The following is a 27,708-nucleotide window of genomic DNA, read 5'->3' as shown; positions in this document are numbered from 1 at the left end:
TTACTCATGTCTTTCACCCAATTGACAACAGATCTACTTATAAACTTCTGTGCTTTGGTATTGCTCTTGCACTGTGACCACTCACTGCGTGGCCAAGAAGCCGAAGATCTCAGGAGGTTCCTGTTCAGTTGCAGTTGCATCACTCTATTACTTGAAATCCCTTTTCTCATTAAAAAGGTACCCTGAGCCTGTCTTTCCTTGGTTGTGCACTCAAAGGCAGAAACATTGTCCTGTCTGCTTTCCCCACTACTACCAATCTACCTGACATGCATTAACCGCATCGCTGCTGCGGTGATTTTTGCGCTGTGCGGCAAATTGCCATTTTGCTGGTGTCATGACGAGCTCAGCTCGTCATCAGCACACGACCCCCGTGGGTGATGACGAGCTCAGCTCGTCATCAGCATCGAAAGCGTTAAGAAGACCTAAAGCATGAGTACTCACAAACTTTCTCTCGGGGCCAAATTTACAGTGTGGTTTGTGGGTGAGGGCCACACTGGTGGGGGCGGAGTCATTAGTGGGGGCGGGGCTAGAGCAAAAAAAAAAAGACATTGACCATGAGGTTGAACACAGGCCCCTGCAGTGGACGCCTTGGTCCACTGTGCCACCAGACCCAGCATACTCACATCTTTGTCTCTCTCTTTAGCTCTCTCTCTCTCTCTCTATCCCCCTCCCTCTCTCTCTCAATCTCTCCTTCCCTCTCTCTCTCGATCTCTCCCTCGCTCTCGCTAGCTCTCTCTCTCTCTCTCGCTCACCGTGTCTCTCTCTCTCTGTCTCTCTCCCTCTGTCTCCCTCCCTCTCTCTCCCCCTCTGTCTCCCTCCCTCTCTCCCCCTCTGTTTCCCTCTCTTTTTCTCTCTCTCTCTGTCTCCCTCTCTCTCTGTCTCCCTCTCTCTCTGTCTCCTTTACTCTCTGTCTCCCTCTGTCTCCCTCTCTCTGTCTCCCTCTCTCTTAGTCTCTGTCTCTCTCTTTCTCCCTCTCTGTGTCTCCCTCTGTTTCCCTCTCCATCTGTCTCCCTCCCTCTGTCTCCCTCCCTCCCTCTGTCTCCCTCCCTCTCCCTCCCTCTCCCTCCCTCTGTCTCCCTCCCTCTGTCTCCCTCCCTCTGTCTCCCTCCCTCTGTCTCCCTCCCTCTGTCTCTGTCTCCCTCCCTCTGTCTGTCTCCCTCCCTCTGTCTGTCTCCCTCCCTCTGTCTGTCTCCCTCTGTCTCCCTCTCTCTGTCTGTCTCCCTCTCTCTGTCTGTCTGTCTCCCTCTCTGTCTGTCTCCCTCCCTCCCTCTGTCTGTCTGTCTCCCTCTGTCTGTCTGTCTCCCTCCCTCTGTCTGTCTGTCTCCCTCCCTCTGTCTGTCTGTCTCCCTCCCTCTGTCTGTCTGTCTCCCTCCCTCTGTCTGTCTGTCTCCCTCCCTCCCTCCCTCTGTCTGTCTGTCTCCCTCCCTCCCTCCCTCTGTCTGTCTGTCTGTCTCCCTCCCTCCCTCTGTCTGTCTGTCTCCATCCCTCCCTCTGTCTGTCTGTCTCCCTCCCTCTATCTGTCTCCCTCTGGCTGTTACCATCTGTCACCTCACCCCAGCTTCCCGGACACACACACAGCCCCACCCGAGTACTTCACAGATCGTTAAAAGACCATTTACTTGTTAATGAGGCTTTGTTGTGAATCGCCCGGCCCCCATAGAGCAGAGTGTCTCGAAGTCTGCACTGCTGTGGCAGTGTTTGCTGACACTCTGTACCTGTGTTTTGTAAAAAAAAAAAAAAGTAAAATGTCTGCAAGATCCGCGGGCCGCCAAGGAAGGCTTCCCGGGCCGCTGGCGGCCAGCGGCCGTACTATGAGTACCCGTGATCTAAAGCAAATCCATCCTAACTAGTTTTTCCTTCCTTCCTCCATCGAGCTACCTAATCTCTTGTTTGAGTTCCTGTGAACTGTTTTAAGTGCTATATTGCATAGGTCCTATGCAGTCGCTGATCTCCTTTTTTTGTTGACTATAATTTTTTCTACATATATTTTGTTATTTTATTCTATTTCTATTTAAAGAATTTATAGAGCGTGACAGCTGCCCCAGCCAAGGGGCGTCCCGGCGCTAACAGCAGAAACTGTAGCGTTGCCACGGACAGCAGCCTGCACAGTAGGAAAAAGAAAATTTTTAATAGCTTTCCTAAAATCAGTGAGATTGTTGAGGCCACGAATACGGAGGGGCAGAGAGTTCCAAAGAATCGCTGCTCTATAGCGGAAAGAACGACCTCTGGCCAATTTTTTCCTGACTCGAGGGACCACCAGCAAATGTTGGCCCATGGAGCGTAGCTGACATGAAGGAACATAAAAAGAAAGCAGATTTGTCATGGCGCTGGGGGATCCGAGCTTCAGAATTTTAAAGGCTATACAGAGGGCCTTAAACTCGATCCGTTGAGCTACGGGCAACCAATGAAGGCGGCGAATAGTGCCGGACACCGAACAGACTCTACGCAAGCCCAAAAGAGCTCTGACTGCGACATTCTGAACTCTCTGTAAACTTTGTATTTCTGCCTTGCTTGCCCCCAAGTACAGGGAGTTCACATAGTCAAGAATGGATATAATTAATGCTTGAATAATGAGCTGTCTGGTCTGGCGATAAGGAAGCCTGGAATGGGTTTAACCCCGCGTAGTAGACTGAAGCAGGTGCACGATACCTTCTTCGTTTGTGTCTGGAAACTGAACGAGGAGTCCATCCATACCCCCAAGTTCTTTACCACCTGTTTAGGAGGGGGAGGGGCGCCTAAGTTCCTGGGCCACCAATGCTCAGTCCACAACCCGTGGTCCCTTCCCACCGGCAACACCTCCGACTTCCTAGCGTTCAGCTTGAGGCAATTAGCTGTCATCCAACCGGCATCTGCCGCAAGATCAACTTGAAACTTAGCGTTGTAGTCCTTGGAGTTGCTCAATAGTGCCACCACCAGCTGCGTGTTGTCGGTGTAGGAAACCTCCGTCAGTCCTCTGCTCTTGGCAAAGACAGCCAAAGGTTGTACGTACAAATTAAAGAGCAGAGGGCTCAGAGAGGAACCCTGTGGTACTCCATTCTTGATGGGAAATAGATGAAAAAAACGGGGGGGGGCAATCACCTAATAGGTCCTGTCAGAGAGAAATGACGCTAGCCACTTCAAAGCAAGGCCACCGATGCCCGCCTCTTTTAACCGGCGCAACAAAATGACATGGGACACAGTATCGAACACGGCACTGAGATCCAAAAGGACAGTGCCGATGTCTGTACTGCGTCCAGCGCTGCCCAGAGATGTTCTTGTACCTCCAGAAGCGCTGACTCTGTGCCATGGCCGGCAGGAAAACCGTTTTGCGAGGGTTCGAGTGTATTATTGCTGTTCAAGTGCTCTGAAAGAATGGAATTGATGTATGTTTCCACGATTTTTGCTGTCCAAGAGAGCAGTGAGATTGGCCTGAAATTCTCAGTTTCTTTGGCATCCAGAGAAGGTTTTTAAGCAATGGCAGTACTCTAGCTTGTTTCCATGCTGTAGGTACAATCGCTGAACTGAGCGATTTGTTGATGACTTGATCAAGAAGGGGAGAGATGGTAGGTAAGATTTTCCTAAATTGGTCAGGTTTCAAAGAATCAGCCGGTGATCCTGATTTAATTTTTGCACAGAGAGCGAGTAACCGGTCCTGTTCAGTCTGAGGGAAACCTCTAAGGTGTTCAACGTACCATTGCTAAGTGCTTCAGGGCAGTCCAGAACAATCATGGGAAAGCCTTTATAGATGTATTCTATCTTTTTTGAGAAGAATAAGGCAAGTTCCTCACATTGCTGACTCGAGGAGTTCAGTGGGCCAGCCGTCTCCTTCTGATTTTTTAGATCTGACAAAATAGAGAAAATACTCTTCGCTGGATTAGTACTATTACTAATTTTTAGGGCATAAGAAGCCACGCGTTCAATATGGGGTTCATAACAGCTGAGCGTGGAAGGTCCAAGGATTCCAGAACTATATCTGTTTTCACAGAAGTTTTTATGAGGACGAAGGAAACATACTCAAAAACTCTGGACCTTTTAGAGTTTTAAGAAATTAACAGTTTTAGGAAAGGAGAGTATGTTTTCCAGGTTTATGTGCGTAGTCTTTTGAGGTTGAATCCTGTAATCATTGATTCAAATTTCCACTCAAAAAATAGGGTCGATCCAATTTTAGAAAAGATACAGAATTTTATTGATGCAAGATTGAACATTGACAGCCGACACGTGTTTCGCCCTCTATGGCGAGTTGCGCCAGGGCTTTCTCAAGGCTAAATTCAGTTTCTTAGAGACATTCTGTCAAATTCTCTAGTATACATCATAATGGGAATATCACACAAAAAATTCCTTGAATATTTCAATTTGGAGTTGAATCTCCCGCCAAGTATTGGCGTTTCCACGAAGGTGCCGTGCGCGGCAGCGAGGTGCTTCCTCCAGGATCTTTCACATTTTTTGCAAATTTTTCGCAACAATGCTAGCTTTTCGTTGTACCATGGATTTGATTTGGACATACGATTGGGGGACCACTTAGCTGGAATCAGCTTATCCAGCGGCTGATTGATCCAATCTGAAAAGGCTAAATAAGCCTTGTCAGAATCCGTCGGCAACACCGGAACGGAGTTCGAAAGAGGACTTTTAAATTGATCCCAATTTAGCGTATGCCAAGGGCGTTTCACAGAGTGGGAGTTGTCTAATTTACGTTTAGGAACTATGCCCTGAATTAACTGAGGGACCAAAAAATGGTCCGACCAGGCCATAGGTACCGGTGGTTGAGCCGTAAGTGAAGGAATGTTGGTAACGACCGGATCCAGCAGGTGACCGGCTGAATGAGTGGGACCAGGAACCCGCAGGTCCAGCTGACAGGCCTTTTAGTCCGCCATCAAGTTCACCACATCAGAGTGGCTATCAAAATGAAGATTCAAATCTCCCAGGATCGTAAAATTAGAAGAATTGGCCGCCAAGGTGCAGACAGTATCAATGAATGCTTCCCTAAAGGCTTTGGATGGTCCCAGTGGGCGATATATCAGTAACCCAGTCATAGTGTAGTTGGGATTAAAGGTGATTTTAAAACAGGCACATTCACAGCCTACAATGTGCTGTTTAATGAAGGAGCAGGAGTAGCCGGTTTTCACAATAGCCGCAATGCCACCACCTTTTGTGTCTCTATTAAGAGTGTGAATGACGTAACCCTCCTGAAGTGCCAGCCCTGGGATCGCTACTGAGTCTTCCGAGAGCCAGGTCTCAGTTAAGAACAGGGTATCCGGCGCTTCGGTTTCCAGGAGGTCATAAACATCAGCGCAATGTTTGACCAATGAGCGGCAGTTCAGGTGAAAGATTATCAGACTTTTGCCTGGGGAAGGAGGGCAGTCCTGCACGTCTCCTCGAACAATAGATGTAAACCCACACTGTTTGCAGCTGAAGGGACCCTCTAAATCCTCTAGCCTACGGGCTAGAAAACTCCTGGACAATGCTCTAGCTGCTAACAATTCCTTCTGGGAATAGGTAAGATGAGATTTCCCAAAATTAGCAGCATGTCTGGCGCAGATGGGCTTGCTTTTGGCACGCCGGTGGCGCGCCCGCTACGCGTATCCGCTTATTTTATTGTGAATTATTGTTTTGTACTCAGACTTTGGATGTTTTGTCTGACATGATGAGGCCTGTTGGTGAACTTGTACGGTGTGAAGCGCTCTGAGGATGTGTGCCTTGTATGTCCTTTATAATAAATCAAATAAATTAAAATATATACACTGTTGGCCCAAGTTCTTTATTGACACATTCCTATTTGAGGAAGGCAACATAGAGGTGCCAAACTTATAATTTCAAGCTAGTCATTAAAAAAAATCCTTTTAAAATGAAAAAATTAATCCGCTATCCAGTCTCCCATTGATCTCTATATGGCTTCATAATCGTTTGCTACGTTTAGTTAGAGTTCAGGGTTAACGTCCTGTCTCAAGAGGGATGTGCCAATTACTGGCTTTCTATGACCTTTAAAAGTTAAACTCTTAAGTCCAGGCAAATGTATCCTTCTTTAGAAGCTGTGAATATACTATTCCTAAGCAATGGTGTCCAAGACTTAACCTGGCACTCTAGATACCCAGGGCAATAAACGCTTAGCTCTGCATTCTCCTTTGAAAAGCAAGCAGCATTAAATTGTCACTTTTGGTCAGAGGGTTTCCAGCTTAAGGAAAAGAGCGGAGGTCAGTTCATCAGCTATCAATTGAGCTTTAAAAGCATTCACAATCTATTGAAAAATAGTTTTATGGTATTTTCATTAAACAAATAAGTTCTGCTACATACTGTTTTTATGCACACAAAAATGGCTTGCATACACTGATGCTGGTTCAGTCCTTGCGGAAACACAGTATTAAGTACATCTATACATGTTTACTGTTTGTAGAGTTTGGAGTCTCATGTTAACATACTCCTGGGTTACTTTATAGTTGTTTGTGAGAAAAACAGCTAAACAATGTTCGAATTCCAAAAAGAACGTATGTACGTCAATGGTGCTACAATGGAAAATTACCAATGACACACAAGAAATGAAATGAATATACTTTTGCTACAAAGAGAAAATTCCTACAGGGAAGGTGACTTACTCGTTGGCACTAAAAAATAATCCATTCACAGTCCGGAATGGCCCCAGCCAAGTCCTTTCTGTCCCTGATTCCACAAAACTTTCTATCACACACACTCCAGTTGACCTTATAGCTGAAGTTGGGGGCTACAGGGACCAGAGCAGCACTAAAAGAACCCCTCACCCTGACCCCGGTGAGCCTATACCTGAGCTTGCTTTAATGCGGTTGGAGGCAGTCAACAAATACAGTATGCTGCAAGGCCCTCCTCTACTGAGACTGGCTCAGCCCTTTATTGTTGCAGAGAACACCGCTATACATGAAGGACACAAATTTCATGGTACCCAGTCATAGCACTGTGGTCCTTCATGTACCTCTCTATATAAATATGATCTTGGGCTCCTTTTGAAACATTCAACCAGTGCACCCTTCATATTGTATCGCAGCAGCATGGCGACATCTTGGGGTGGCATAGGATTCTGATACGTAGCAGGGTCATGCTGGTTCATTTGCTTTTACGCTCATCGTTTTACTACTACCACGCATGTGAATTTTGTGCCCTTCAAGACATCAGTAAGGAATTAGAATTTGCAGATGAAAAACAATTAAAGGTGTTTATAAATCAAAGTTGCCTAGGGTGTAGAATGTTGCCTAACAGGTTATGATACTGCATCTGCCCGACATCCACATTTGCAGTGTGACATGTTTCCCAATAATCCAATCCCAAGAGGACTGTTTGCTGTAGCTCTGGCGCTGCAGGTAATTCATCAGCATTGCATTAATCTTGACACTCTTCAACCCTCTGGACAAATGAGCGATTTCTCCCAGTAAAACTAATGAGAGATCATGCAAGTCTCCGAAAAGTACTTTCTTGAGGCTTTATCTTTGAAATCCTTTCTGATTACAGCTGACTGCAGACCAAAACCTGGCCGACTGCCAGCCAATCTCAAAACTGTGTTGTCTTCTATTGCGAAGGCAGCCACTTCAGTAGCTCAGCCACCCAATTAGCAGGATGTGGACAGCAGGAACTAGAACTGCCTGGGGTTGCATTTATTTGAAGAGTAAAACATATTGGACAAACACATCTGATATACACTGTAATATTTGCTGAGAGCTTAGATGTATTTTATTTCAATGTGTTCTATTTAATGAATAGGTGCTAATCCAATTTAAAAATGTGTTCATGTGTGTTTTGTTTTACTTTCCTGAATGATTGTACATTTTTCTTTTTGAATGCTCTTGGTACATTGCAAATGGATTTTTAATTCCATTAAAGTATTGCGTGCATGGTCATTAAATGAAATGCTTTCATTACTGGTAAGTAAATCATTTTTACTTTGCTCCAGGTATTGTACTGCCCATCTAGCAAAAGAAAATGCAACCACCCCTGCCCCTACCTATAAGAGCCAATAAAAGCTCCCTCTTCTCAGACTGCTGTTTGGTTTACCTAAGCATACATAATGTTTAAAGACCAGACAATCACTCCAAATGGATGATGAGCATACTGATATAGAATATATAGCACAATCAGAGTAATTAGGTAACAGATGCAATGCATCTACCTTGTCTAGCAACCAGATGATAGAGCAGTAGTGTAAGCCCCAGCCATAATGCATCTGAGTTTCTTATGGGCTCGCATCCAGCAAGCTTCCTGCCCCTCCGTGGTCCAAGAGATGCATCAAACTAGAACCTTGTGACTGAGATGTGCCTTTGAAGAGCCCAAGATAAGGAACCCCTACTGTTGGCCAGCAAACTATTGTTTTCTCTCTCCCCTCAAGTCAGCTGAGGCCTATGTCCAGCAGAAACCTGCAGTAACATTTCCTCTATGCATGCAAACTCCAAGCAGCATGTCTTACTTTTGTCCAGTGGGAAACCCACCTTTACAATGGCTGTGCTCTGCACCAGACCATAAAAAGAAATAATTAGAGGCAGTCTGGAAGGCTGGAGTCTTTATGGGCAATCCAGTCAGGTTAGTGGTCTGTCAAGTATTTATTAAGCTATGGCACATGACCTCTGCCTATGAGGTGGCATCTCCTTAGCAGAAAGATTGGGCTGAGGGAAAGTAATGGCTTTGGTGTAAAGCCAATAAATGTGATTGCTCACACCAACACAAAATGCCATATAGGTTATTGAGTTTGAGTAGCCAAAACCTTTTTCTCATCCTGAAGACTCATGTTGGACTTGGGTGGGTTCTATATCTTTGTTCATACCATTCGTCTGGATTTGAGCTTTGTTTTTTAAAAGTTCTAAATGTGATCTTAATAGTTATTCTGCGATTTCTCACCTTTTCCTGATGTGCTATTCTGCATCTTCCATTTCCTGACTGTATGGCCCAGAGTTTCGGATGCATTATGTAATTAAATACTCTGTGACATTCCTACTAGAGTGTTCTTGAACTGTCTTGGGCTGGGCAGAGGGAACCTGATGACTCTGCTGTAAAATGACCGTGGTCACTCGCCCACCAAATGTAAATAGCCCGGTAGATTTTTGGTACCACAACCTGGTAGGTTTTGTACCAATTACTAGCTCTGCAATCTCAATGAAAAACATTGATGTTTTTAGTGTGAGCTATGGCTTGATGCTTGTGTGCCAAAGCGTTGTGAAATAGTCTCTGTTGCAACTGTTTTACATAAGGAGTTATGTGTTCTGCTGGTGCCGGAAGTTTACAAATGCGCTAGTGATATTATTTACTTCTACATTTAAAATTTCTCCAAGTTGAATACTGTTCCTGTAATATTCTTCAGGCCATGTGAACTCATTAATAATTAGTATAAATTCCTTATAACCCATTTCATCATGCCTGGTCCAATGTTTGTGAAGCCCAGTTCCATCTGGGACACATTGTTGACAAGTCTAGTCTGGCTCTGTTTTTTAAATCTATTTATCAAGTCCTCTTTCAACACCTAGTCTTTGACCATAGAATATGTTCTAGGTCATCAGTTCTCTGTGTTTGGAGTAATTTACAGTGATTGGAAGGGGTATTATTTAAAATGAGTGTAGTTAAAAATGTAGGAAAGTAATTATGTTTACTACAAAAATATACACTGTTGAAGACTTGCACAGATTAGGGATAGGGTTAAGTTTAGGTTTAGATTCTGTTTATGGGGTTCAGTTAAGAGTAATATATAGGGTTAGGGATGATATAAATATAGGGTACACGTTAAGGAATGTGTAGGATTAACTTTAGAGGCAGATTTAGGATTAGACTCGAAGATTGTGGCAAGGGTGTTGGGTTAGGGTTGGTGTTAAGATTAGGATAAAGTTTGTTTAGTGATAGTACCATGAAAGGTTCAAGTGATGGTATAAGAAAAAGTTATATGAGAAGAACGGCACACGGGGCAGTGCCCCAAATGAAATGTCATATAATATTTTGAGGGGAAAAAAGGTATTGTGTTATCAAGGGAGTAGCAGTTAGGCTAAATGGTGGTGTACATCTATGTACAATTTACAAATGTAGTGGTACATTTTTTAAATATTTACCTTAACGGTTTTGTACTTTTAGTACACCTCAGCCACAGCTTCTTTTTTGCCTTCTCTTTTATTACATACAACCTCTGAAGGTTCAAATGATACTACTGTTTACAGCAATGGTGCTATCTGCTGTCAGTGCCTTAGAACCCTGTTCATCGAGCATTGTGCTTCTGTATGCCTTCATTATTTCTTAGTACATCTCCTCACTGTCTTCAAATGCCATTTTATGATTCTTAATTTCCTACTTTCATTCTTATGTGCTACAGTGTGATGGCCAGTACATTCCTCTGCCCAGCCTTCAGGGAATAGCTGTATTAAATATTCCAAGCTACGCTGGAGGGACCAATTTCTGGGGTGGAACTAAAGAAGATGACGTAAGTACAGCAGCTCCTGGTCAAATATATTTTAAAAAATGCACATAACTGTGGTGTTGGGTTTTCACTAGCGCATGGATTGACACGTTTACAGTGTGTCAGCAAAAACGTGTAGTAATGCATCTTCTGTAACGTAATTTCCACCGCAACTTTGTAGCAGCTGGCTTTTTTCTTGTTTGGTGCTTTGCCTTATTAGCCAAACGATCTAAGTTCCAATCTCCCTTTACTTCCTCAGAGAACACTTATGTGGGACTGTGCTTGAACACGTTCCTCAACCTTAGGAGAACAAGCATTTGCAAAGCAATCGGTCTCGCATTTTTGAGAGTTTAAGCAATTAGCATTGTAAATGACAATGCCTTTTATTTATATGTTTTAATTGATAATTAACACAAATAAAAGCATTGTCATTTACAATGCCAATCTTAGGCTCTTGTAAATGCGAAAACTATTCAAAGAAGGGGCTGCCATTTTCCCCAGCCGCTTAAAAAGTGAAAGCTCGCATGACACACTGAATGTTGCAGGGAAGCATGCCGTGCCTGTAGTAGGAAAAACTATTTAAAGAAAATAGTGCTTACAGACTAAAAAAGACTCACCGTGTAACAACAGAAGTAAAAGGGCCAGTCCTCATGGGAGGTTACAAATGAAGACAAGGCGGTACTAAGGAGGGACTAACAAGCCTATTAACGAATCAGAAGCCAGCATTTACGAAGGACATTGAGTTGCAATATGCTTTTTGTTGTGGTTGTGTTGTATTGTTTTGGGTTTGTTTGAAGTATGTGTGGGTAGTTCCTTTGCAGACTTCAGCAAATACTGTCTGTTACCTCTATGACCGAAAACAGAAAATTCCATTAAAGGTTCAGTGTAAAATCACAACCATTGTCATGGATGGGAGCATAGCGCTACGGTGGCTCTACCACTTTAAGTAATACCAAAACAGTCTAGTAACTGGCCATGCTTTAAAGTACCCCTGCTCATGCTTGCTTGTGTGAACAACGCTGGGTGGACTCAGAGACCAGGTCTTTTTCCCCTGGTGGTCTGAAGGCTGACTGGTTCAGGCAATATCACTTTCGTGCTGCCTTGTAGATGGAGGGGGACATCTAGTCCACGACCTTGCCTAGTGCGGGGAGAGCATATAAAGCCAATGTGTATACAAAACAAGACTTTGCAAATTTCTGCAGTAAAAACCATTTGAAACTGTTCAGTATGCAAGTTTGGCAACGGTATGAGGCATGCCTCCAAGGGGCCTATCCCTGACCCAAATTAATGGCGGAGTGGACCTTCTCGCCTCAAAGTGACAGCCGTACTGGAATAGAATTCATATAGTGCTTAATAGCCCCTCGAAACATTGAAAGTCATATGGCAGTGAGCACACTAAAGTACATTTTGCAGTACTGCACTGAGGCTTTTTGTAGCAAAGCTTTTTCCATCATTGACATTGAATAGAAAAACCTTTGATACACCAGGCCCAGAGATATGTATTGCATTGCGTCACAACTTCTGTTGCACCCTGCTCTAACCTGCTGTAACATTATACCTGGATTAGAGTCCCGGCCATCGATATGTGGGAATATTTGTAGCTAAAAGTGGCTGTCATTTACTCTCTCGTTGACATAAAAGCTCAAAGCTTGTCAGCTCATTGTGGCGTCTTTTGGCGACTGTTAACAAATAAATAATGGTTATTGCCACACAACGCAGTGATACTTATGTTATTGACCTAATAAGGATGAAAGGTGGAGTGGGCTCACGAGGATTGAACCTGTGACCCAGGGGCCAAAAAGATCCAAGGGCGGATTGATTAATCAACTGAGTGACCAAATCCAGCGCAGAAAAATGCGCCCCCCCCCACAATGTAATGTTTGAGAATCTGGCTGTTCAACTTTAAAAACAAAGCGTTCAAAAATTCAAAGAAAATGCAACAGTTGAAAAAGCTGCAGAATCCTGTTACGTATAAATAAAAGCGAACTACTGAGATGGCGAGAACCACATGAAAAAATATTTGATCACAAGTGTACCTTGGCATCACGGACCACAGGAGGGAGGGCGGGCTGGGAGGAATAAAGGCAAGGACATCAGGAGGGCCGGCGGGGGGAGGGCAAAAAGGCGCGGACAAGAGGGAGGGTGGGGGGGGAAGAAGGCACAACAACGGGAGGGAGGGGAGAGTAAAGAAGCCACCAAAGCATGTTGTGCCTGCAGTAGGAGAACCTCATTAAACAAAATAGTGCTCACAGTCTAAATAACACGTATCGTGCAACAACCGAAGTAAAGGGTCGCCTTGGGAGGTGACAAGTGAAGAGGAGGCGGTAAAGGAAGGACTAACAAGCCTGTTGATAAATCAGAAGCCAGCATTTTAGACGGACATTGACACAAGCCAATGGCAAAAATGGGTGAGACTGGGCGGAGTTTCTATTCCTTACGGCTCTACAATACGTCTTGCAGAGCAGCGCATGCACGCTGGCTCTAGAGTCGACCTAAAAAGTGCTGTAGTCAAATTTAGTTCTAGTCGTGTCTGGACGTGCCAGGAATTGGGGGGTAAAAGGGTACTACAGTGCTGAACCTGAAGTACAGGCTCCTCACTTAGATGTATTAGATTGCTTTTCACCTTATCCAGGCCAAAAATTACTTTATGCATACTCTTTGAATAACATGAACACTTGAAGGGTAATGGAACAGTGGAATGTGTGCCCTTTACGTGCGTGCCCCACATCTGCGTCAATGTGCACCAGTTGATTATTACTTAAAAGGAGAATCTGAAAGAAACACGTTAGTGTTAGATTCCTTACCTTAGAATATCCCCAGGCGTCAGTCTGGATCCGGAAACTTTTGCGTAGCAGTACCCTTGCGCGTCGGTAGGCGTCGTCTGCAGGCGTCTCCTGCGGCTCCGCGTCCGTCGTCGGCGTCGTGCGCCGTGAGGACGTCGCTGGAGTATATAGACGCCGCCTCCGCGCGCTGACGTCAGTTCTTCTTTTTTCCGCGCCAGTGGACGCAGATCTGAAGAGCGGTACCCGGTCTTTTGACCAAGTTATTTCAACTTATATCTATCTTTTGTGCCTGGTAGGATGCCCGGTTTCAAAAACTGTGACGGTTGTGACCGCACGATGTCGGTCACGGACCATCACCGACTCTGTCTCCGGTGCCTGGGCCCCGACCACGACGTCGACTCCTGCGTCGATTGCCGGGCTCTGACTAACAAGGCTAGGCGGGAGCGGTCCCGCAAGCTACTCGAGCTCCGGGTGTCGGCCCCGCGTCGAGAGCGGTCGCGGTCCGGCCGAAGGTCCAGGGAGCGTTCGAGGGAGCGGTCGCGGAGCCGCGCCGGGCGCTCCGGAAGTCGACATCACTCATCGAGTTCATCAGGTAAGAAACACAAGAAGTCGGGGCGTCGTCATCGTACCCCCGACTCCCCCCGACGCTCGCGCGATGCGGCCGGGGGTTCGGGTGACCCCAACCCCGCGTCTCCGCGAGAGTCGCCGGCGCGGCCTGCCCCATACCCTCAGGTCCCTGGGCAAGTTGCGACGCCTGAGGAGATAGAGGCGTTCCTCGTGGCCATGAGGGCCCTATCTCCTCAGTCGGGTTCCACAGCACCTACGGGCCCAGTGAACCCGTCCGGGGGCCCTAGCGGTTCAGCTGACCCTACCTCGACGCCGTCGGATGCTCCGACACCGGCGCAGCCGCCGGCGCCGACCCCGGCGCCGCTAGGGCCTTCAGGGTCGACGCCGGATGGACGTCCATCCAACCCGGCGCCGATTCCATCGGGGTTGCCCCCGGCGCCGCCTCCGCGCGACGCCGGTTCCTCGGTGCCGGCTTCGGGCGGCACTGGGGCTCCGGGCGGCGCCGTCCCCATACCCTCACCGAATCCGGACGCAGAGTCGGACCGGCGTCGCTCGACGCCGGGCTCGACGCCGATGGGGCCTGTCGACCCCGTGGAGCCGGTCTACATGGTTGACACCGACTATGGTGATGATGTAGAGTACGGTGAGGGCTGGGAGGGGCCTGAGGACCCTCTGTCACGTGAGTGTCAGTATGACATGGACTGGACAGGTGATTTGGGGGACGCCAGTGGTTTAGATGACTCTCCTAACACTGGTTTTTTCTCTCCTCCTTCCGTGGCATCGGAGGAGGGAGCTGCCTATTCAGTGGTGTTGATGAGGGCTGCCAAGGCCTTAAACCTTGAGCTCCCCGTCGCGGCCGTGAGGCCTAACATCCTCACTGAGGTCTTCAAACCGCAGTCATGCCCACAGGAGCCTCTGCTGCCGTTTAACAAAGCCTTATCAGACGTTCTGTTGGGCACGTGGTCCAGGCCCTCTTCAGGTGCGCCTGTTGATCGGAACGTGGCCAGACGCCACCGTCCTTGTCCGGACGACCCCAAGTTCCTGTCCACCCACCCCACCCCTGAGAGCCTGGTGATCCAGGCCTCTACCTCCCAGTCCGCATTCCCGTCGGCCCCGCCCGATCGGGAATCCAAGAGGTATGACCAATATGGCAAGAAGGTCTTCTCGTCCCTGAGTTTAGGACTGCGGTCTTGCAACACCGCTTGCCTCTTGGGCCGCTACACCCACTCTGTGTGGGATACGCTCGCGGAGCTGCTGCCAGAATGCCCCATGGAGGTGCGGGCAAAACTCGGCAAAGCTGTAGCTGAGGGCCGAGATGCAGCTAGATATTCTATTCGATGTGGTCTTGATACGACCGACTCGCTAGGCAGAGCGATGTCCATGACGGTGGCGATTCGTCGCCACGCCTGGTTGAGATCCGCCAACTTCTCGGCAGATGTCCAGAACACTTTGATGGACATGCCGTTCGATGGCTGTCATCTGTTTGGTGACAAGGCGGACCACGCGCTGGAACGCTTCAAGGACTCCAGGGTCACAGCAAAGTCCTTGGGTCTCTCGACCCAGCGCCAGCAAACGGGTTCGTTTCGCTCCTTTCGTGGCCACGGAAGGGGCGCCCCCACACGTGCTGCCAGCCACGCACCGCAGCTATCACTTCAACGCTGTGGCGGCCGTGGAAACCGCCGTGGAGGCAGTCGGGGTCAACGGCGGGGTCAGGCCACATCTCCCCCCGCAACATCTGCCTCAAAATCCTCCTAGTCCGTGCTTTCAGGCCCACGTGACGCCAGTGGGTGGCAGGGTTCGCCATCACCACGCCCGCTGGCGCACGATCACATCGGACAGGTGGGTGCTGCAAATCGTCCGAAGGGGCTACTCCCTCCCCTTCGAGACCACTCCTCCTGCTATGCCACCGCAGAACCACCGTGTGTCGGGGGACCACTTGCAACTTCTGCAGGAGGAAGTTACGGCCCTCTTGGCCAAGGGGGCCATCGAGCGCGTTCCTGGGCCAGAAGTAGAACGTGGTTGCTATTCCCACTACTTTCTGGTACCCAAGAAGGACAAAGGGGGCCTACGTCCTATCTTGGACCTAAGGAACGTCAACGGCTTCCTCCGGAAGGAGAAGTTCAAGATGTTGACATTGGCTCAGGTCTTGGCTGCTCTAGACCCGCAAGACTGGATGGTAGCGTTGGACTTGCAGGATGCGTATTTTCACATCCCCGTCCTGCCGGCCCACCGGCGTTACCTGCGGTTCACGGTAGGCCAGGAGCACTTTCAGTTTATCGTGCTCCCCTTCGGCCTTACCAGCGCCCCACGGGTGTTCACAAAGGTGTTGGCGGTGGTCGCAGCCCATCTGCGCAGGTTAGGGGTTTCAGTCTTCCCCTACCTAGACGACTGGTTGTTGAAGGCGGGCTCGCCCCAGACAGTCGTCCACCACCTCCAGATGACGGCAGACCTCTTGCACGACCTGGGGTTCTCCATCAATGTGCCGAAATCACACCTGTGTCCCTCTCAAAAGCTCCTTTTCATCGGAGCGGTTCTGGACTCGGCGCAGTTTCGGGTTTATCCTCCGGAACGGCGGATCCGGGATATTCAGGTGTTGATTCCCATCTTTCAGCCGCTATCCCGGGTTTCGGTCAGTTTGACGCTGCGGCTGCTGGGGCTGATGGCTTCCTGCATCCTTCTGGTGCATCACGCCCGGTGGCGGATGCGGGCTCTGCAGTGGGACCTGAAGTTTCAGTGGGCCCAACATCAGGGCAACTTGTCTGACCACGTCTTGATCTCGGAGGGCACTGCGAGACAACTGCAGTGGTGGCTTACGGACCGCGATTGGGTCAGGGGCAAGTCCCTCTCCCTTCCCCAACCGGAGCACGTTGTTGTGACGGACGCGTCCCTCCAGGGCTGGGGAGGCCACTTGGGAGAGGCGGAGATCAGAGGCATCTGGTCTCCGGCGGAGTCCCGGCTCCATATCAACCTGTTGGAGCTTCGGGCGATTCGTCTAGCTCTGAAGGCATTCCTCCCCTTTGTCAACGGGAGTGTAGTGCAGGTGTTCACGGACAACACCACCGCCATGTGGTACTGCAACAAACAAGGCGGGGTGGGGTCGTGGACCCTTTGCCAGGAGGCTCTGCGCCTCTGGCAGTGGCTGGAACGTCAGGGCGTGACTCTGACGGTTCAACACCTGGCAGGTTCTCTGAACGCCAGGGCGGACGAACTCAGCCGTCGGTGCTCGATGGATCACGAATGGCGTCTGAACTCGGACGTGGCGCAAGGCCTCTTTCGGAAATGGGGAGAGCCTTGGTTAGATCTATTCGCCACAGAAGAGAACGCGCAATGTCATCAGTTCTGCGCGTTGGAGTTTCCAAGACGGCACTCGCACGGCGACGCCTTTCGGCGCGAGTGGAGTTGCGGTCTGTTATACGCCTTTCCGCCTATACCACTTCTGCCCAGAGTGCTGAAGAAGATCAGGCGCGACCGGGCCCAAGTTATCCTTGTGGCTCCGGACTGGGCTCGAAGGTACTGGTATCCCGAGCTACTCAGCATGTCAGTCGGTCCCCCGATCCGCCTGCCTCTTCAGGAGGACCTTCTGTCGCAGCAACAGGGGACGGTCCTCCACCCGAACCTGTCCAGTCTCCACCTCCATGCTTGGAGATTGAGCGGCGGCAGTTGAGGCCATTTGACTTGCCTCCTGAAGTCTGTAATGTAATTCTGGCAGCCAGGCGTCCCTCCACGAAATCGGTATACGCCTGTCGGTGGAACAAGTTTGTGGCATGGGGCACAGCAAAGGCTGTGGATCCTCTTTCTGCCCCTCTCTCCGAGGTTCTTCTGTTCCTTCTCTCTCTTGCCCAGCAGGGCTCTGCTCTGGGCACTATCAAGGGCTACCTTTCTGCCCTTTCAGCCTTTCTTAGGCTTCCTGATCAGCCTTCTTTGTTCAAGTCCCCAATTGTAACGAGATTCTTGAAGGGCATCACACACATGTATCCTCCTGTTCCGTTTGTGATGCCTCAGTGGGACTTGAACCTGGTTCTAACCTTTTTTATGTGTGCTCCCTTTGAGACCCTTCATTCTTGCCCTCTCCGTCTCCTGACTGTAAAGACGGCTTTCCTGGTTGCCATCACCTCTGCCAGGAGGGTGAGTGAGCTCCAGGCTCTTTCTGTCAAACCTCCTTTCTTGTCCATCCATCCTGACAAGGTGGTTCTGAGGACTAGACCTTCTTTCCTGCCCAAAGTAGTTTCTGCTTTCCATATCGGGCAGTCCAACACCCTCCCTTCCTTCTTCCCGCCTCCGCATCCTTCAAAGGATGAAGAGCGGCTCCATCGTCTGGACCCAAAACGTGCGCTTTCATTTTACATGGATCGCACACGCCAGTTCCGGGTGGATGACCAACTGTTTGTTGGCTACGTGGGTGCGAAGAAGGGACGGGCGGTACATAAACGGACCATCTCGCGGTGGGTCGTTCTCTGCATCAAAGCGTGCTACTCTTTGGCTCGGAAGGAGCCTCCTGTTGGGCTGAGGGCCCATTCCACTCGGGCCACAGCGGCCACTACTGCCCTGGGCCGGGGAGTCCCCTTGCAGGACATTTGCCAAGCGGCTACGTGGGCCTCGCTGCACACCTTTGCGAGGCACTACTGCCTGGACAGTCCAGTCCGGAGGGATGGCTTCTTTGGCCGTTCTGTCCTCCAGGACTTTCTGGTGTAGGAATGTATTGGTTCGCAGACCCACCACCGGGGTTGGTATTGCTGGGGTATCTATTCTAAGGTAAGGAATCTAACACTAACGTGTTTCTTTCAGATGAACAAGTTACTTACCTTCGGTAACGATATATCTGTAAGAAACATTAGTTAGTATTAGATTCCTTACCGAACCCACCCATCCTCCCCGTTCTGCGAACTGATACCTAGGGTTAAGGACATCCCTTTCAGGGCCCTAGTTTCAAATGGCACCAGTGTTGGTTCTCTCATGGCTCTGCGTCTTCTGGCGCGGAAAAGCTGTGTACAAAGAACTGACGTCAGCGCGCGGAGGCGGCGTCTATATACTCCAGCGACGTCATCACGGCGCACGACGCCGACGACGGACGCGGAGCCGCAGGAGACGCCTGCAGACGACGCCTACCGACGCGCAAGGGTACTGCTACGCAAAAGTTTCCGGATCCAGACTGACGCCTGGGGATATTCTAAGGTAAGGAATCTAACACTAACTAATGTTTCTTACAGATATATCGTTACCGAAGGTAAGTAACTTGTTCTTCAGGGGACAATCAATTTAAACATTGTCTGAGGGCTCAGGGCTGAAGGGATTCTTCCTTCCAAACAGAGATGCCTCGGGTTAAAGCAGAGTGGTAGCCAAGAAACCGTGATGAAGCATACCCCGGGACACTGCCAACCACTCCTCCGAGGGTGCTAAGCATAGGGTTCTCTGGTTTTAAGATTTGCTTGTGCCAGAACACAGGGTGGATTGTGGGAGAGCCTGTGAATCTGACACTAGTTTACATTAAAGCCAATGTATAAATGTCTTTGTTGTACTTTGTATGCTGTTGGAATGCCAACCGTAATTTCACCAGCAGTTCAAGTTTCAAAGTGCACCATGGTTTAATGAAGTCTTTTTGGGTTTTAAGGTCTCCTATGGCACTACATGACTACTATAAAACTCAAATTGGCCGACGGGGTTTTACTCCAACCGAAACAGAAAACAAGAATTTCTACGTTCAGTCCTTCTGTTTTCCACTGGGTTTGAATAAAAAGGTGCAATTTTCACTTTTCTATTTGGAAACGCCACACAGTCGCAAACATACATGGATTTTGTTGTTAGAAAATGCCTAACATAAAATATGTGACGTTGAGCATGTTCTGGAAGGACATGCATTTTGTCTTCAGTGAAGTCCTTGCTCAGCTTGGTATAAATCGCTTTTAACACTTTGTAATAGTGTTAGACTAACACGGATACTGGCGCTTTTCTACCAATCCATGTTGGCCTACTGTCGCCTCCTGTTTTGGACGTATTATTCAAAGAGTCAAGACACCACTTTTCGACAAAATCTTGTAGAAGATATTAACTCGTCACGTCATGACAATGCTTGGGCAATGTAGACCGTGAAAATTCCACAATTTGGTCATTTCATGAACAGGGATTGAGTGGGGAAAACTTGAAAACAAATTTAAAACTAACACTCTTGTTGAACTAGCAGCTCAGTGGAGAACGTTCATGTTTCAAGATTCTGTTATGTGAAGGTCATGACACTGCGATAACTTCTTCCCAATCACGTGCTCATGATATCCTGAGGTTTGAGTGCCAAGCTGGTTTGTATGAGGTGTCTTTTTTTCTTTTGGCAGCGCTTTTCAGAATCCTGCATATCAATTCAGTTTTTGGGCTCTTGAAAACCTTTCCTTTTTACCCGGGTTATTTAGCAGTAGTTTTATCTTTGGCCATATGGTAATTCTACATAATCTATTTTATGGATTGTGTCCACCCCACTGCAATTCATTTTAACATGATTGCCTTTAAAGGGCAGGTAATCAATGGAGCATGAATCGCTTGTCCTGTTTATAACCATGGTCATGGGTTCTTGCCTTCTTTAAAAACCCTCATTCATGTTGAAGCCATTGGTGTGGTATATCTTGATTTTCCGCAAGCGTTATGACGTGAAAAGCATTATCGGGTCTTTTGTTTTGCTGTCCTCCGCCTGGAGGGAGATCAACTGTTATTCCCAGTAGCGATTAGTGATAGTGAGAGTGAAGTGTGTCTAAAATTACCTCCATCTATCAGAACTAATTTTAATTGGTTGATGATGGGGTAAGGCTAAAAAGAGGAATGGTGAGTAAATAGAAGAGTCACTGTTCTATTGCTCCTATTTTAAAAATGTGAGTGGTCGACATGTTTCAGCCCTTGGGTGCCCAGTCGGGTCGTCTGGCTTTCCTCAGGACCGTGAGATTGCACACATACTGTTTTGTATTGTGCGTGGGTAAGTAATGCACTTACCATTCTTCTTGCGTGTACTAAATAGCACTCTCACCTTTATAGGTGAATTGTACCTGTAACTGGAGAGGGAACAAGACCATAAAAAACAATAGGCAGGAATCAATCTCATTCTTGCATTTTGTGATGCTTAAACATTTACATTCAAAGTTTCACAATTTTAAGTGCCAAAGTGCTCCAAATAGTCAGGCTGGAATTATGAGTGTGTACCTCTGAATTCATAAGAAGCATCACAATCACACAAAAAAGCTGTATCTTCTATTACGTTTTCCCCTTATATATGTTATTGTACTGGGTTATGATAGGCGAGGGGGGTTGTGCTTCTTTTATTGAGCGTGGGGACTATATTAATGACTATGCCTATGCCGGAAAAATGTCCTGCACTCTATTTATGCCTGGATATGCCGTTAGACACCCTGCTGTTGTGTCCTACGGGGATAGTCTGTGCGTAAGGCAGTTAGCACATGCAGTGCTTAATTGTAGAGAGGTTGTGCTTCTATTAATTTTACGGTAATAATGCACTGACATGGCTTTACAGTCAAATGCATATTTACAGATGCCATCATTGAGGGTATGGCATTTGTGTGGTTCTTACTCGCGTTGCTTGAAATAATAAGTAACATCGTAGATGTCAGAGGAGCCTGCATGTAGTGATTCTGTTGGTTTCATAATTAGGAAGAAGGGCGTTACCTTGTGTTTTTGTGCATGTGCTCCTGAAACCTTGTCGTTTTTACCTGAGTTATTTATCAGTAGTTTCGTTTTTGGTCATATGTTAATTTCTACATAATCTATTTTATAGATTGTGTGCACCCCACTGCAATTCATTTTAACATGATTCCCTTTAAGGGGCATCACAGTACTTTTATGACGTGGACATTTGTGATGTCACAGAATAGAATTGCTATCTTCATTCCTTCATAAATTGCTTTTTGCTGTCCATTCTTTTTCATTCTCCTTTTCTTTCAACGTTTCTTCCAGCTATATCAGCATTTTTCCATTTCTTCCTTCTTTCCTTATCCTTTTCGTTCTTCTGTTTGCCTTCCTTATTGTTTACTTGATTGCTTCCCAATATCATCCTTTTTCCTTCCCGATCCCTTAGTTTCTCATTTTATCATTCTTTCCCACCCATTCATCTCTTAAGCTACTGAATGTTATTCCTTCTTCCAAGCTTCTACTTTGACTTTGCTAAATCCCTGACATATTCACTCACACCTCCCCTATCAACTATATTCTCCAAGTCTTGGGGTTATTACTGTCAATCTAGTTGTAGCAAGAAGGTGCTCTTGGAACTTTCCTTTCTTTACTTCTAGATGCATGCCATGAAAAATGCATAGTTAGCTAGTGTGTTTCACTGTACTGGCTTTGCTTCCTTCTGTGAAGTATACTTTGAACTCTTTGTGGTAGCATCTTTAGCTTTACAACAGCTTCCTCTGATTGTGTGAGGAATGTGCTCTTAGTTCTAAAAGTTGTAGCTTTTGGCATTCTACATGCACCCATTTATCCTCTATTGTTTATTTTCTTTTTTTGTTAAATTAGCATAAATCTTTAAGTGAGCATTATATCCTTGATCCTACAATCTTTTAGAATGTCAGGGTCAAAGTCTGATGTGAAGTGGCAACCTTCATGGATTTGAAGAATACCTCCCAATAGGAACTAGAGGTAGCCTATGCGATGATAAGACTCAAGACAGATGCCCAAGATGTTGAAGGAGCCAAAGAGCGAGAAGCGCCAAGTCTCCTGAGGATAATCGAGACGAAACTTAGTAACTTGCAGGAAGTTGAAGTAAAGGAAAGACTCCAGAAGAAGCCCAAAAAAGTAATTAGAAAACATGACTGCAATTGCCCAAGAAAATGTCCATACAGAGGTGAAAGCTTGAGATGTCATCCAGAAGTTTGAGTTGACGAGGAACTCAAGCCCAATGCAATGAAAAGAATGAAGAACTGCTAAGCTGTGTCTCAGAGAAATGGTTGTAAACCACAAAACTGGGGAAGACCAATTCTTTTATAGTGTTCCAGAGACACTACATGCGCAGTGAACATTCAGAAAGTTCACAGATTTTTTCAGTGTGAACAATAGAGGAGCATAAAAATGCAGAATCAATGTGAAGACACAACTCTAGCACACACACAAACAGGCAAAGGCCACTACGAAAAGACGATGCCTTCCTTCATATCACTGCCATTATCCAAGTGATTATTTCAGGCCTGTAGACACTTAGTTACACATACAACCTCCATTTGAGTCCCTGTAGACTGCGGAATCTGATCCCCACTATAGGTAAGCGTGGGAACAGATAAACTTTGGGGCTTCTGTGAATACTAACAATTGCAGTCTGTCTTCTTGTCCTTGACATGTACAGTTATTACAATGGGATAGATTCACGATGGTGAACATTAAGTGCATAGACTTATGGTGACGCAGGTAAAAGTGTTACGTGCCTACTGTTTTCCATCCCTTCTCCCAGTGGCTGCCACAAACCTCCTCCTTTGTGACTTCAGTGGACTTTTAAGGGACAGACGGGGAAAGTTGACTGATTCACTCACATTCGTAGTCTGGTTTCATATGAAGTTTAAAGTTTTGTTTACAAGGTATCTCCTGTTAGAAGAATTCTAGTTTTCCTAGTCCAAAACGTTAAGGATTACAATTCTGCACAAGAAAAGCAGTATTTAATATACCATTTACCTGATGAATATCCAAAATTTCTAAATATTTTTTGGGGCAATTAATGATCTTAAATGTGACATAAGCATAATCCCTTTTCTTGATTTCTTGCTCACATACTCAAAGTGCAAATCTAGTAAGTAGTACATCCATAGTATACAAGTACATTTTTTACGGGGAAATGTTAGAAGCTATTAATAGTTTCATTGGATACCCATGTTTTGTGGAAATGCAGTCACATATTGTGTCAGCCTTTGCAAGCTCACACTCTGGCAGACTGTGCTACTTGTTTTTGATGAAGCTCTGTATGCCAAAGCCAACTGCTTGAAATGATGAAGTCCATCTGCCGAGATGAGTTTCCATGTTGATCTTTTACTCTTCACATGCTTACTGTAGTTGGTTAGTGTTGCCAGAATGCAAGGAAGTATGTAAACATGCTTTCATTTTTCTGTTTTTAAAAGCCATGTAGCCCGTATGTATTTAAGAGGGGCTTGTCTGGACTCTGTTTGATGTTCAGTAGCTTTTATGGTAAACAGAACGAAAAAGACAAATATTTCTGGAGTTTCTTTGACAGAATTGTATATCAAATGAAGCGATTATCTTAGGAGATCTACTACTCCTCCCTGACCTGCTCATTTCCTTGCCAAGAAAGAGCAGAAACTTTAGTCTAAGGCTAGAAGGGGTCCACATAGCTTTAGTGATCGATGGGTCCCAGTAAACTACCTCATATGGTCGTGACATTGATGACCTCATCAGCTGGTGCCTTCGCTAGCACCTGGATCATCATCATCAGCAGCTGCTGTCTGCCTTTAGCCATCTGCTCCTCCGTGTGGGCTGTAAGCGACAAACAAAGCAAATGCTTTCTATTTGTGGTGACTGACTTGCCAATGCGGGCACTATAAGAGAATCTGTGTGCGAGAATCTGTATGTGTGCATGTATAAGTGTGCATAGGATATAAGCTATAAAGGTGGCTGAGCACACACTAGGGAATATGAGAAACTATCTTGTAGTGTGAGGCAATTGGAGGCTGGTGGAGAAGTAGGACAAAAACCTCAACTTGGCGAGCCTTCTTTAATAGAGCGGATTTTGTATACACGTATCTTAGTATAATTCTGTTGTTAATGTTGTGCATCATTTTATCTGAAAGAAACAGGTTAGTATTAGATTCCTTACCTTGCGTAGCAGTACCCCTGCACGTCGTTAGGCGTCGTCTGCGGCTCAGCGTCCGTCGTCCGCTTCGTTGTCGCCGTGATGATGTCGGCGGAGTACTTAGACTCCGCCCTCGCGCGCTAACGTCAGTTCTTCTTTTTTCTGTGCCAGCAAGCGCAGGTCCAGAGAAAGTGGTACCCTTTAGTCAATTTTTTACTAAACGTTTTGGATCTTTTTGATCTGTTTTTCGAGTCGAACGACTCTGACGGTTCCGGTAGGGATACCCGTGTTCAAACCCTGCGTCCACTGCTGCCTATTGATGTCGGTTACCGACCCCCATCGCCTGTGTCTTCATTGTCTGGGGCCCGACCACGATGACAAGTCGTGCCCCGACTGCTAGGCCTTGACGTCAAAGGCTAGGCGGGAGCAGTCCCGCAAGCGCCTCGAGCTCCGGCATTCGGCCCGAGTCATCATAGCTCAAGGAGTCAACACCATTCCTCGGGCTCCAAGTCCTCAGGTAAGAGGCGAAAGAAGTCAAAGAGGCGACATCGCTCTTTTGACTCCTCCCCCCACCCGACGCTCGCGCGACCGGGATTCAGGTGACACCACCCACACGGCTCCACTGGAGTCAAAGGCGTCGCAGCCTGCTCCATACCTGCCGGTCCCTGGGCAGAACGCAACGCCGAAGGAGATCAAGGCCTTCCTCATGGCCATGAGGTCGCTCGCTCCTCCGTCGCGGGCCAGGTGCTTCGGCCCCGGCGCAGTCTGGTGCTTCGGCCCGCGCCATCGGGTGCTTCGGCCCCGGTGTCGACGGCGACTTCGGTCCCGGCGCTGCAGGGCCCCGCCGGATCCGGGTCGTCGCCGGTCGACCTTATGACCTTGCCGGCCCCCAGGGTGTCGCCCCTGACGCCGTCCCAGGCAGCGACGACGTCCCCGGTCCTACCCTCAATTCGGGTCAGAGCGTATTCGACGCCGCTTGGAGATGTTTACTTCTATGACCCGGCCCCATCCTTTGACCCTGAGTATCAGGAGATGGGTGGCGAGAAGGATTGTGAGGGGTCTGAGGACACTCTGGAACGTGGGTGCCAGCCTTAACGGGACTGGGCAGGTGAGCTTGGGGATGCCAGTGGTCTGGACACTTTGCCAGACATAGGTTTTGTCTTCCCCCCCCTCTACCGTGGCTACGGAGGAGGGGGCTGCCTATAGTGTGGTGTTGACGCGGGCGGCCAAGGCCTTATCCCTTGAACTCCCTGTCGCAGCCGTGAGGACTAACCTCCTCACTGAGGTCCTTAAACCGCAGGCAAGCTCCTCTGAGCCTCTGCTGCCGTTTAATGAGGCCTTATCTGACGTTCTTCTGGGCACCTGGTCCAGGCCCGCTACAGGTTCGCCTGTAGATAGGAACGTTGCCAGACGCCACCACCTGACTCCGGGCGACCCTTGCTTCTTGTCCACCCACCCCACCCCGAGAGCCTGGTCATCCAGGCCTCCAACTCCCAGACTGCATTCCCGATGGCTCCCCCCAATCGGGAATCCAAGAGGTACTAACAGCATGGCAAGAAGATGTTCTCCTCACTGAGTTTGGGGTTGGGGTCAGTTAACACTGCGTGCCTCTTGGGCCGTTATACCCACTCTCTGTGGGACACTGTCGCGGCCGTGCTGCCACAATGTCCGGAGGAGGCCTGGACTAAACTCGCCCAAGCCCTTGCGGAGGGTCAAGATGCGGCACGGTATTCCATCCGGTGTGGACTGGATACAATGGACTCGCTAGATAGAGCAGTGGCAACAAAGGTGGTAAGTCGTCGCCACGCCTGGCTGAGGTCCGCCAACTTTTTGGCTGATGTCCAAAACACCCTTATGCATATGCCGTTTGATGGCCGTCGCCTCTTTGGCGACAAGGCAGACAGTGCGTTTGAGCGCTTTAAGGACTCTAGGGCTACAGCCAAGTCCTTGGGCCTGTTGGCCCCGCGCCAGCAACCTGCTGCCTGTCGCGGCCAAGGAAAGGGTGCCCCCGCACGTCCTGCCAGCCACGGGCCACAGACTAACATCCAGCGCGGTGGCGGACGTGGTAACTGCCATGGTGTTGCCCGGGGACAACGGCGAGGCCAGTCCACATCCACCCCCGCAGCATCCGCCTCAAAGCCTTCCTAGTCCGAGCTTTCAGGCCCACATGACGCCAGTGGGGGGCAGGGTTCGCCATCATCTCCTTCACTGGCGCAACATCACTTAGGACAGGTGGGTGCTGCAAATCGTCCGAAGGGGCTACTCCCTCCCCTTCGAGGTGACCCCTCCAGCCATGTGACCGCAGTACCACCGCGTGTCGGGGGATCACTTGAATCTTCTGCAAGAAGAAGTTACGGCCCTCTTGGCCAAGAGGGCCATCAAACGCGTTCCTGGGCCAGAAGTAGGGTGTGGTTGTTACTCCCACTACTTTCTAGTTCCCAAGAAGGGACTTGCGGAACGTCAACGGCTTCCTGCGGAAGGAAAATTTCAAGATGCCGACTTTGGCTCAGATCTTAGCTGCCCTGGACCCGGGAGACTGGATGGTAGCGTTGGACTTGCAGGACGCTTATTTTCACATCCCCGTCCTGCCGGCCCACCGGCGTTACCTGCGGTTCACGGTAGGCCACGAGCACTTTCAGTTTACCGTGCTCCCCTTCGGCCTTTCAAGCGCCCCACGGATGTTCACAAAAGTGATGGCGGTGGTCGCAGCTCATCTGCGCAGGTTAGGAGTTTCAGTCTTCCCCTACCTCGACGACTGGTTTTTGAAGGAGGGCTCGCCCCAGACAGTTGTCAGCCACCTCCAGACTAGGGCCGACCTCCTGCACCTGCTGGGGTTCTACATCAATGTGCCCAAGTCACACCTGTGTCCCTCTCAGAAGCTCCTCTTCATCGGAGCGGTTCTAGACTCGGCGCAGTTTCGGGTTTATCCTCCCGAACAGCAGGTTCTGGATATTCAGGCTCTGATTCCGATCTTTCAGCCAATATCCCGAGTCTTGGTCAGGTTGACGTGGCGGCTTCTGGGGCTGATGGCCTCCTGCATCCTTCTGGTGCATCATGCCAGGTGGCGGATGCGGACTCTGCAGTGGGACCTGAAGTTTCAGTGAGCCCAGCATCAGGTCAACTTGTCCGACCATATCTTGATCTTGGAGGGCACTGCAAGACAGTTGCAGTGGTGGCTCACGGACCGCGATTGGGTCAGCGGGAGATCCCTCTCCCTA

The 27,708-nt window shown here is 48.3% G+C and overlaps 1 protein-coding gene across 3 annotated transcripts in view; it reads left to right on the top strand.

Annotated features, from left to right (window-relative positions):
* The window catches only part of DGKH (diacylglycerol kinase eta), a 749,224-nt gene that overhangs the window by 585,219 nt on the left and 136,297 nt on the right, over window positions 1–27,708 (top strand). For all 3 annotated transcript variants that reach the window (XM_086935028.1, XM_086935027.1, XM_086935026.1), the window contains exon 21: window positions 10,280–10,387. In XM_086935028.1, the coding sequence (XP_086791154.1) occupies window positions 10,280–10,387 (108 nt within the window). The remainder of the gene's footprint in view (window positions 1–10,279; window positions 10,388–27,708) is intronic.

The sequence above is a fragment of the Lissotriton vulgaris genome, chromosome 8, assembly GCF_964263255.1.
Source record: "Lissotriton vulgaris chromosome 8, aLisVul1.2, whole genome shotgun sequence".
NCBI lineage: Eukaryota > Metazoa > Chordata > Amphibia > Caudata > Salamandridae > Lissotriton > Lissotriton vulgaris.
This window is presented reverse-complemented; position numbering and strand designations above follow the sequence as displayed.